The sequence below is a fragment of the Toxotes jaculatrix genome, chromosome 13 (assembly GCF_017976425.1).
Source record: "Toxotes jaculatrix isolate fToxJac2 chromosome 13, fToxJac2.pri, whole genome shotgun sequence".
Taxonomy (NCBI): Eukaryota; Metazoa; Chordata; class Actinopteri; family Toxotidae; genus Toxotes; species Toxotes jaculatrix.
In genome coordinates this window covers 8,684,976-8,697,793 of record NC_054406.1, presented here as the reverse complement: position 1 = coordinate 8,697,793, position 12,818 = coordinate 8,684,976, and the positions used below count along the sequence as shown (strand labels likewise).

At 40.3% G+C, this 12,818-nt stretch overlaps 1 protein-coding gene across 3 annotated transcripts in view; it reads right to left on the bottom strand.

The window, feature by feature from the left end:
* Window positions 1-12,818, bottom strand: part of trps1 (trichorhinophalangeal syndrome I) — a 118,071-nt gene that overhangs the window by 86,020 nt on the left and 19,233 nt on the right. For all 3 annotated transcript variants that reach the window (XM_041053151.1, XM_041053154.1, XM_041053153.1), the window contains exon 2: window positions 9,405-9,829. In XM_041053151.1, the coding sequence (XP_040909085.1) occupies window positions 9,405-9,417 (13 nt within the window). In that variant the 5' untranslated portion in view covers window positions 9,418-9,829. The remainder of the gene's footprint in view (window positions 1-9,404; window positions 9,830-12,818) is intronic.

Here is a 12,818-nt window from a genome sequence, read left to right as displayed (position 1 = left end):
AAAAAAGCATTTCTTCAGGGGGACAAGCAGAGAGTGAGAGAGCTGGAGAGGGAGTTCAGGAGACAGTCTGCCCTTGCAAAAAACAATTATAGGAAAAAGGTAGAGGACAAGTTAACATCTGGGAATGTGAGGGAGGCATGGCAAGGACTGAACATCATGATGGGCCGTGCCACCAAACCAGCTGCAACTAGCTGCACAGACCCTGCCTCATTTGTGGAAGAACTGAACACCTTCTTCAGTCGGTACAACCAAGACAAAACACCAAGAAACTTTGCTTTTAACAGTCAGACCAACAACGAAACCCTTACTGTGGATGAGCAGCTGGTGACCTCCATCTTACAGAAGGTGAACCCACACAAAGCCCCTGGCCCTGACAGGCTCAGGGGCAGGGTGCTCAAAGGCTGTGCTGCACAGTTGGGTCTAGTCTTCACCAGGCTGTTTCAGCTTCTTTTAGATTGCGGCTGTGTTCCCAGTCAATGGAAGGAGTCCTCCATAATTCCCATCCCCAAAAAGGCCCATGCAAAAGACACAAAAGACTTCAGGCCTGTGGCCCTCACATCAGTGCTTTGCAAATGCATGGAGAAAGTTGTGTGTAATATGATGTCTCACACAATCTCAGGAAAACTAGATCCTCTCCAGTTTGCCTATAAGGCCAAACGAGGTGTAGAGGATGCAAGTTTGACTCTTTTAAACACTGTTGCACAAAATATGGACTCTGCACAACCACATACTCGGATTTTATTTATGGACTTTTCTTCTGCTTTTAACACTGTAAACCCGGACACTCTGCTGTACTGCCTCCTGGACTTACAGATCCACCCATTGATGCTTTTATGGATTAGAGACTTTTTAACAGACAGACCACAGCAGGTGTTTTTAAATGGTTTTAAATCCAGTAAACTGGTTTTAAGCACAGGTCTTCCACAAGGCTGTGTTTTATCTCCCCTTCTGTTCTCTGTCTACACCAACAACATCACCTGTAGCAGGGAGGGAATGAGTCTTTTAAAATATGCTGATGACATGGCCCTAGTAGCCCACATGGTCAGTATGGAGGCTGTCACACAGTACCAAACAGCGGTAGATAACCTGGTAAAAACCTTCAGTGAGAAATCACTGGAATTAAATATTTCAAAAACAAAGGAGTTGTGCTGTGTGAGCAAATATACAGCTGCAAATATCCCGCTTTTTAAACCACTTAGCATTCACGGGGAGCAGGTTGAGCAGGTGGAGTGTTTTAAATATCTGGGGACACAGATAGACACCCGCCTATCATTCCAAACACACTCGGACTCAATCTACAATAAAGCGCTTCAGCGCCTCCATCTCCTTAGAAAACTCAGGTACTTTAATGTCAGTAAAAAAATCCTAACCATGGTATACAGGTCACTCATAGAATCCATTCTCACCTTTAACATCACATCCTGGTACAACCTCCTCACTAGCAAACAGAAGACAAAACTGTCACGGATCACAAATCAAGCCAGCAAAATAATTGGATCACCACAAACTCCACTGTCCCACCTGTACAAACGCTCTGTGATCAGGAAAGCCACCCTGATCACAGAGGAACCCTCTCACCCCCTCCACCACTCCTTCAGTCTTCTTCCATCTGGCAGGAGATACAAAGTCCCACTAGCCAGAAAAACAGTCCACAAAAAATCATTCATCCCAACAGCAGTCAATGCCCTGAACAGCAAAGGTGCAATAACCTGATCACGTTTTATTATCAGCGGGATTTTAGTTATTTTTTACATTTATGTGGTCTTAGTATGTCTGTATGTGAGTTTTTTACTATGTGTTTTTACTATCTGTAAATGTGCTACTGAGCCCTGTCAAAGGCAAATTTCTGTTACACTTGTATCAGACAATAAAATTCTATTCTATTCTATTCTATTCTAAAGCAGTCTCTCTTGCATATAAAAGTTAGCATCACAAATACTAAAGTAACATTTATTTTTCATTTTCAGTTACTCTATTAATCTATTAATCTAGTCTGTATTTCTGAATTAATGTGCTATTAGATGTACCACTAGACAACACCACTAACTGATACTGTAAGTAATGGGAATTCATACTATGTATCTACATTATGTATGTCCAGTAATGTAACAGCACTTGAATGTGAAATGTAGTTATAACACAGAGAATTAAATATACAGAAATCTTATATCATACACACCAGACAACACACTCATTTACATTCAAGTACAAAAGGTGCACCTGCAAGTGCACAATGGACACTGACCAATATTATCAGCAAAACCATCCATCCTCATGTCTGCATGGAAAAGCCTTAATAGAATGCAGACAATTTTAAGTACAATATCTTTAAGATGCCTTACAACATGGATTAAATATCTTTAGCTTTAATTTCAACAAAGTGAGCACAACTCTTTTAAAACCCCCGTTCTGTCCCCAAGAGCTGAAATCATCCCTACGTATTGCAAAGAAACAACCAACATTATGACATCAACAAACAATGTATTACTGGACATATACAGACACAGCATATGTTTACAGAAATACTCAGTCAACATCTCTCTTGTTCCTTGTTGGCAGTGTTGTTTTCCTTCCTGTGCATCTCTGATGACAATGCTGTGCCGGCACTGTTCCACACACCATCATTCCCTCTGCTTTGGCATTAGCAGCACAGCCAAACAAACACAGCAGTCTACTGTGAAACCCACTGCAGCATGGTGACTGAGTCGTTCGCGTTTGGCTTTGGTGGGCACCTGGACTTAAAAAAAATTACCAGTTGGAACTATCTCTCAGCTCCCAGCTACTCTGTTTTTATTGTTCTGGCAAGTTGTTCTGCCGCTGCCAGGCACCCTGGCTGGTTCAGCTGGTCGAGCTGGATGCTAGCTGCAGCACCACCACTATCCACTAGCCTGTCGGCTCCCAGCAGCTCTGTCTTTATCGTCTCGGGTAGCGGTGCTGCTGCTTCCGACCTGGCAGCAGTGCTATCAGCAGCAGCCTGAGCCTCTGTCTTTCTTTGCTGCACTTCTGAAAATCCAATCCGACAACATGTTATAAAATGTGAGGTAACCCATAAAATCCATTGTTTATGTCTAAGTCTAAGTTGGCTGCAAAATTTCTATGATGTCAGAATATATAAGTGAAGGGTGAAAGTTACTAGAGTTGGCCACAGTGGTACAGATGGCATCCACAAGTACTGCCAGTAAATGTATGTCACCCCTGTGACTAATACATGGTTAAAAGAAAATCAGCAAATCACTCCTTTAAGCCAAAAAAAAAAAAAAAAAAAATCACAGCACAACCTTTTGTCAATATGAGCAGCCACATTGAAGCTGACTTAACAATAATTTCAGTACCTCAGACAAGGCTGCGACTGCAGAGTGATTTTTCTTTCCAGACATACCAGGAGCAGCACACAGCTGTATAGTTCACCAGCATATGGATTAAATAAATACAGTCTGCACAGAGCTTGTTAACACTTGTTCACTTGGCTACAGCACTCAGTTGCAGCCAAACTGAACAAAAAAACACACACCCACATCTGCACACACCCAGACATAGTCACACATGCAAGCTGCATGCACACAAACAAAAACAGGTAGCCTCACACACAAGCAAACATCCTTTAAGAGTAAATTCGTAGGTGAATGGCTGCAGCGCGGGTTACTGTGGAAGCAAGTAGTGACACACACGCAGGTCTAATGACTTGGAAAGCACTCACAAACATGCACACAGACAAACAGTGGGGGAAAGCTTTTGATACGGAGTAAGTAGCATGTGTGTTAGTAATTAACAAAAACTCGATCTGGTGATGTACATTTACATGTGTGTGTGTGTGTTTGAATACTTATGTGGTATTACACCTAAGCACTTTGTATATCAACTGTGTTGCAGTCTCATATGCACATAGATGCAGATGCTGTCTCTTCCTCAGGCTCAGGCACACACACACACACACACACACACACACACACACACACACACACACACACACACACACACACACACACACACACACACACACACACACACAGGCCTGGAGTGTAACTCTGTGGTATCATAACACTGAAATGCTGAACCACTAGTTGGGGTCTGGTCTCCCTCTAGCTATGTGGTCAGTTGCTAACCTAATCTGATTAATGGATTTCAACCCCAATTCTGCTACAAACACAGAAACAGACAGAGAGGAAGATAAATTGGTAGAAGCTTTGAAAACTAGGTTGGGCCCATTGCCCCTGTTTTGCCTGGTTACCGTTCTTAATCTGATTAATGGATTTTTTCCTCAGAACGACTGGACAAAAAAAAGCACTCTTGAAACCAGCAGTGGAAAATTAACACACCAAGCAGCCAACAAATGCTAGTCAGTTTTGGCTGTGTAAAGTTGTCCCAGCAGACAAACTGCACTGACAGGTGGATTTGAGAGGTGTTTAAATGAAACTCGCAATAAAACCTTTTTTTTTTTTTTTTTTTAAGTTCCTGCCATGACAGCAGGGTCAACTCAGGCTCAGGCTTAGTATCTGATTTAGTGTTTCCCACATTTTGGTTACTATCAGGCGTTAACTTGTCTTCTCTATACACATCGCTACACAAATAATGAAAAGTTTATGTTTTGTTTTTAAATCAAAACATATGTACGACTCCAAAACCTTTTTTTTTACAGTTATCTTTCTGGAATTGTGTGGTATGTGCAATTTTGCTTCCATTAGTGCTGACATGTCATCTAGCCAGCAAAGTGGCTTCACTTGATCACGCTATGCTATTAGACGATAAGCCAGAGACTAATATTGGCTAACTAGCTACTGAAACTTTATACTGATTGATCATCAGTCACAGAGCAAATCAGAAGCCAATCTGGGCCAACTGGGCTGAGAGTCGGTGTACTCAGTTTTGTTCCATCCACAGACATTATGAGCCATGTCTGGCCCATATATGGCTGCCAGATCACACAAGGTGTTGGGGATGCAAACTTGGGACAGAGAGCGAGCTCCAGGTAGCGGTGCTCGGGGGTAGCTTTAAGTTCAAATTTAAGTGCAAATGGAATAACCCAAGATTCAGAAAAGGCTTGAGCACACTTGGATCAAAATATCCAATCACTTGAATAGCTATTTATCATGAATCTACTGAGACAGAGTGAAAAAGCTGATCTTCAGGGTATGTTCCTCGTTGGGCTGCAACTAATGATTGCATTCAGTGCTGAACAATCTGTCAAATATTTTTCTTGATGAACTGACTGTTTTGTCTATAAAATGTAAGGAAAAAATTTAAAACTATTCATCGCAGCTCTCCAGAGCCCATGGTCACGTCATCTGATTGTTTCTGTTGATTCTGTCAAGCGCTCCAAAATCCAAATATATTTCTTTTTTTAGATTCTTTTCATAGAAAGCTGAGAAAACCAGTCCGAAACTTTTAATAACGACTGCAACAATAAAGTAATAATTAAAATATAAGCTGATTAATTTTCTGTCAACTGAAAGATCAATTATTTTACTCTCTGAGCTCTAGTTCCCACTATGCACAGACACAAACATGTGTCACACACTGATAAACACTAGGCAGTGATAAAAATGATGCACTGCATTATTGTAAACCAACGCCAGGTTTGGAAGCTAGTTGCTAATATAGCTCAGTGCTGAGCCCAAATTTAATCAGTGCATGAGAGGCAATCAACAATCAGTTAACAGCAAAACAGAACACTATATCCCACCCACTAATTAGTGATGTCACACTGATTTAAAGCCCCATTGAGAATTACCTGTGGCAGATTGAATTTAAGATGAAGAGAACATGAGATAATAGTGATGATCCAAAAAGGTTTGCTGTCTCAGAGTCGCACTAGTGACAAATAACTACAATAAAAGGATGCAAACAGACACACACGGCACAGAAACCCACACAGAGAATGAGACAGACACAGCTGTTTGATCTTTGATTGATTCTATGTCCTTTAAACAAGTCGATTGTTAACAAACTAACAAATTAAGTCATTAGTTGCCATGACAGCTAGTGACACCTCTTTTATTAATATTTGTCTGCATAATTAATAAGCCTTAATTGGAATTAATTAGAATTAATTGTTGTTTGGGAATTGGGGGACAAAGAGAAATACCTGCTGTATGCATGTGTGAGCGTGTGTGTGTGTGTTTGTAGGAGGGTTAGAGGTGTAATACCCTCTGTACAGAATGATGAATGGGTATTTGTTACTGTCCCACGCAAACTGAAACACTGACACAAAAACCCGAGTGTGTGCATGTGCTTGTTTGTCTGAGTATGAAAACTAATAGTGGTACATCCTGTTGCACAGTTGTGAGAAGATGAGATCATCACACACACAATGAACTACTGGGTGACCCATTTTGGGCAAATAGGTCAACACGTAGCTTGTATATGTACGTTCACACATTTTCAACCGAGCTGCGTTCTACTGTGACTTTTGGTATTTATGTGTGTGTGTGTGTGTGTGTGTGTGTGTGTGTGTGTGTGTGTGTGTGTGTGTGTGTGTGTGTGTGTGTGTGTGTGTGGAGGAAGAGCCAGAGTCACACACAGAGACAGACATCGAGAGGATGACAAAGAGAGAAAGAGATCTACTGAGACACATGAGGATTCACTGCCTCAGAGGAGCGAAACTCATTTGTGGGCCACTACATCACAGAAATAAACTTCTGAATCTTTTCATAATGTGTGTGTTTGTGTGTGTAAGTGTGTTTGTGTGTAGCATGAGAGTCAAACTTGCTTGTGGGCCTGAATGAATTGTATCTACTCAACATTCCTCAGTTTTCTAAAACTCTTAAAAAATCTGACTAGCACATCAAAGACTACATAATACCACAACACATACATACGTGCATACAAGCGTGCGCGCATGGATATGTGTATATACGCAGTTGAAGAGCATGCAAACATGAACATGTGAAGACACAGCTGGACACACACAAACACACAGACAGACACAGACCACAGCTAAAAGCATCAAGCAGCTCAAAGCAATCCGCCCTGCTGAATAACATCACCAAGCAAAGCCACCATACCACATAATGAAAAACATACACAAACACACATATATAAACAAGCGCACACATATGAACTCATGTGCGCAAAAGGCCTCATATGTACATACCCAGTCCCATTTACTAAAGCTTGCACTAATCATTAAGCTATACGAACACATTTGAGTAACAGGCTAACTGATACCGTGTAGTGATCATACACACATGAGCACAGACGCACACAAACAGATAAATTCTGCATTTGTTCTTAAAGGGTATATTTACCCAATTACACACACAAAAAAAGGTCCCACTTGGTCCGATTGATGTTAAAGCCTTTAAATTTTAGAGGAGGGGATTTTGGGGAAATTCTCCACTAATTCTTCTCCCCCCTACCAAATTTATCTTTCCAGAAATAACGTCCCAATAACTCAGATAATACAGAACCCTCACTGTGGACAGTCTTCTTTTTTTCCCCCTCGGTAAAAACATTTCATAATGAAAACTGTTGAGACAGCAAGAAAAAAAACGAGAATGAGCGTGTGTGTGTGGGAAAAAGGAAACCGTGTTCTTCAGCATGTGTGGTGACACAGGTGTAGGAGTAGAGTACAGCAGTTGTTTGTGTGTGTGTGTGTGTGTGTGTGTGTGTGTGTACTTTGTACAACTGATGACTGGGGAAAAATGGATGCAGGCCTGAACAAATTCTGATATTTCAACCTGTCTGTGTATGAGTGTGCACCTTAAATGCACAGTTTTGCAATAACCCTGAACCAGCACAATACAGTGCAAAGTGAACCATACTACACATCACCAGATGATACAGTATATATTATATATACAACTGCTTACTTTACTAAAATCAAAAGTCAGTCCCTGTTTCTTATACATACAAAAACACCAACAAGTACATAAATAAGGATTCTGCATTAACAGTACGGACTCAACAAAATGACTCCACTCACAAAAACTTTTCCTTTACACATGCACACAATTTCATATTCACAGCGTTATAATTGTAAAGTACCCACACCACAAACCACTGCAGTTTGCACGTACGCTTACATAATAACCTCAACTGTAGGTATTTGCATTTGCTGCATATGTGTGAACGCCGCTCCTGAATGGGTTAATGCATGCAGCAACAGAAAAAGGGGCCTGTTCCATTCAAACACTTAAAAACATCGATCCTGCGTTCACTCCACACACACACAGAAATGTCCAGTTACACATCATCATCCTGTAATTGCAGGCTCACCCTTACCAGTCTATGTAGCAGGTTGGCTTCAGCAATGTTTTTTATTCCACTAGTACTTACCAACATTACTACCACTGTAGTGGTGGAGTAAAAGTTTAGCAGTGTATTTACAGAATGTGAAAGGCAAAATCAAAACAGTCATGTCAGAAAGGTTCGGTTAACAAGACACGGCTGGTAACAATTACTTACATAATTTTACCCAGTCGATTAAACAACTGACCAAGTTGCTACCACTAAACTTTAATGTGTGTGAGGAACTAATGAGCTCTGCTAATGAGGTATACTGAACCAGAGTGCAACAAAGTAGGCACGATGGAGGAGCAGGTAATGTTTGGCGAAGACTCAGTCGCTCCATAATGTCACACAATGTACACACAAGACATTCTTCAGCACCCTCACAAGCAAAGCAGCTAAATCTTACGACCACAGCATATGGGTAGTATTTCAAGGCAACACACAGTCACTTCCTCCAACTGTGATGACTAAGAGCAGTTCTTATAATACTTCTCAGAGCACTGTTTCTCTGCCTAAACGCCATCTCATCAGCAGTCAGTCTCAGTAAACTACCCCCTGTTCACATTCTGGCTTAAGGCAATAACGTTAATCTACCAAGACCCACAAACTGGTCGAGACTTTAAGAGGCAGGGATGTTGATCAAAACCTTTTTCTCTCGTCTAAAGCAACTATGCATGTAGTTTTGTGTTTATTTGTTTTTTTTTTAGTTTAAACAAAATCATGACTCACAGAACTAAACAACAATAGTCATGCACACCCACACAAAAATGCACACGTGTGTATTCCCTCACACATGGGTATTCCCTCAAATTCCCTCAGATGATGAATAAGACTTTGAAATGTAGCCCAAAAAAAACTAAAAACCTAAAAAATAATATATTAAAAAATAATAATTAATGATAAAGTATTAATAAAATACACTATAAGGGTTATGATCGAATTACTAAATGTTACTTAAACATGTAAGATTTAACACATGAAAATAAATTATTATAAATTATTTTGTATTTTATGCACAGTAAAGTCATTAAAAGTTTGTTTTGTTTTTTTTGTCAAGTGATTTATTTCATATAATCCTAGCAATGGATATTACTTAATCAGGAAATTAACCATCATACTGAGAGATTAATGAGAACAGAAATGACTAGATGGATTAAAATATAAATATGTCCTACCTCTGCTGATCATCAGGTTATAAAAACATCATGGCTGACTCCTCGCTTTGGCATCAGTTCTGTTGAAGCGGCTCGATTCGACCCTGCGCCGCAACGGTCCGTCCAGCAGCACAGTTCGGCTACTGGCCCTCCGTACTCCACGCTGTAATGGAAAGCAGAAACCAGGCGCCAGGTCCAAACTAATATCCCTCCATTTCTTTATCAGGTCCACGTTAACTCCACAGGCCACTTTTCAGCTTCTTTGACTGAAGTTTAAGTAGGTCTTAAACTCCACGTAGCATCAGCTACCTTTGGTCCAGGGCTGTCTCTCCTCTTATGCTTTACAGCTGGGCAGCACAGTTTTGAGTTTGATCAAGCGTGTTGTAGATCCGTGTAACAAGTATAATGCAGGCTGCCTTTCTCCCTGTCACCATCACCTCAACAACCTGGAAAATGACAGAAAGACAAATAACATTAGAAACTAGCACATTCTGCAACATTTACTGGAACCTATTTGACTTCATTTTGTCCATATTTAACGTTTACAGGGAACAATTTCATCCAGACTTCAAATGTCCAAATTGACCAGCTATTCAGTTACACAATAAGTAAAAATATTTAGTGCCCTCCTGAGACCTTGGCCAGTCAAACTGTAATGGTACCAATTTTGTTTTATCACCAGATTTGACAGCTGACAATACATTTCACATGTGAAGATTGTTTTAAGGCCCTGGGATAAAGTCAAGCCACTGATAATGCACATCACCAAATGTGTGTGCTATTGACAAGGATAATTATCAACTGGCATCAGTGCATTAGCAATTTATTTCTTTCACATTTTCCAATAAAATCTGCGATTATGAATGGTGAAACAAATTTGTTTGAAAACTGTGTCCCATCCATCTTAAAAAAAAAAAAAAAAAAGTTAGTGTGGAAGGCCATGCTCAAGGGGGCACAATTAAAAGCAAATACCTCTAGTATGTGTGTGTGTGGAAGGAAGGGGACGTTACAGAAGTGGGCACAGTCTAATGACAGCTATCTATAAAACAAGCATATCAGTAACGCACACAGTCAGCAAAAAAATACTCTGAACAAAGTATTCAGCACAGTTTGCTGCCAATACACTGGTGACAAAAAAAAGCCACTAATAATACCACAAGGAATTAATTAGCAACCCATTACAGACTTTGGTGGCAATCAGTGGCACTGGCATTAAATCTCTTTCTCTCTTTTTACAATTATTATTCGCTCTATTTCAAAATCGATCACTTTATAAACCAGAACAAAGGAGTCATTGCTAAGCAATTTCCAGGTATTAATAAATAAAATAAATGACTGCATATCACATATCCGGTGGCTCTAACCGTTGACAATTATATTGTCTTTATTTGGTAATTCTAGTGTTAAATGTCAGACTCTCCAGTTCTCAGTTCCCCCTTTTGTTGCCCCAACCACAAAAATCACTCCACCCTCTCTGTCTGTACCACTCCTCTCTCTCTCTCTCTCTCTCTCTCTCTGCCACCCCTTCTTCTTCTTTCCATCCATCTTGCCTCTCTCTCCCTCTTACCGCAAATCTAAATCTGAGTCTGTATTTATACAAAGCTTCCTTGGGTCAGTTTGTCTAGTGTGTGTATGCATGTAGGTGTGCGTGTATCAGTGGAGGATAAGACAGAAATCTGAAGTCTTCACACGTACACACAAGCACAATTCAGAGCAGAGTCTACATTTGGAACTTGTATCGTAGTTGCTTATAAAGCCACTGTTTCATTTTCTTTGATAAGGTAGACAGGCTGAGGCCATGCACATTAACCCGTCTTTCTTTGAGTGTAACAGAACTACTTATTTTTACATTCCCACTATGAGTTTCACTTCTGTGCTTGAAGTTTAAATGTATGTAAAAAAAAGCAAAGGAGCAAAAAAGCTGAAATAGATACAGCATTTCCCATACATAAGCTCTACGTGGGCGGCCCGCCCAGGAAGATAAAATCACTTGGTTTCAGTTTAGGTAAATCTCACATCACACCGTATTTCTCTCTTTTCAAACTAACACATTTTTGGCCACACACCTGTCTGAGTTGTGTTCACTGGACCGACTGAGCAGGGGATAGAGGATTCTCTGTGCACAGCCACCTACCTAGTCTACAGATGCTGTCTGGAAGCGAGGCTTTTAGGGAACATCTGTAAATTCTAGCGTCTACTGATAGTCTGCATGTGAGGCTTTTAGGAAACATCTGTAAATTGCAGCTACAGAAAATAACCTAAGTTATACTCTCCCCCTCTAAACTGTGTGAGTCTCTGCATGCACATCGGACACACACAGCGCTACCCACCACCACAACTGACTCCTCAGCCTGGGAGACACACTGGGCTTTCATATCCCAGGATACCTGTTCAGTGGTTTACCTGGCCCAGTGAGGTCCCGACCACATCCTCATGCAGTTCTAACTTTGTTTGGACTATAGACAGAAAATTAACACAACAGACATTTGAGAACTTGAGTGCATCATTATCTGAAAAGAGATATCTGCTGTTTAAAAAGAAAAAAAAAGAGATTGCTGGCATGAGGAGTAAAGAACATTATGAGTCATTACTGAAATTATGAGTCATTTTAAAGACCCTCCCATCTAAAACAGTAATGTTTTTGAGAATATAAACATGTTTTTGAAAAAGTGGTTGATGATTTCCAGGTAGGCATTTGGGATGAAACTGTCACATCTCCCCCAGGTAACCCAAAATTTCTCCAAGGTAATATTGAGGTGTCCTTAATGGAAAGATCTGATATTTCTCTGCTTTAAATGAACACTGATTTTAATGATCCCTTGCTTAAAACACTATAACACACACACACACACACAAACACAAAGATCACAGTTATACATTCTGATGTTTCCTCCAGGCGGTAAAATTCTAACTGTGAAATTACACTCAGCACATACACACACATGCTTCCGGTTATTACATGATTGACCACATAATAGCATTAGCTATTAGAGCTGGAAAAAAAAAACAAGAAAGTTCTTTTTGGAAATGAAAGACAGAAAAAGAAAAACTGGAGGGCGGCTTACTCATTAGCAGTATTCACAACAGGAAAAGCGAAGGGAGAAAAAGTTTTCTTTTAGTTAAAGGGTGAGTGTGACTCTAAATATTTTCCCTGTGGAACTCTGACTCAGTGGAGCTGCTGCTTATTCATTTACTCAATCACTGTCTTTCCCTGCCCCTCTGTTTTTCTCCTCATCCTCCTCTTTTTTCTTTATTCCTCCACAATGACTTATCTCATATTTTTTTATTCCCGACTCTCTTTTTCTCATTATTACAACTCACATTTCTACATCTCATGTCCATCAATGTTAAACTCTCCATCTCATTTTTCCTCTCTCTCTCCCTCCATCTCTCCATCTTTCCCATCAATCCATCACTGAGCTCTCTGTCATATTC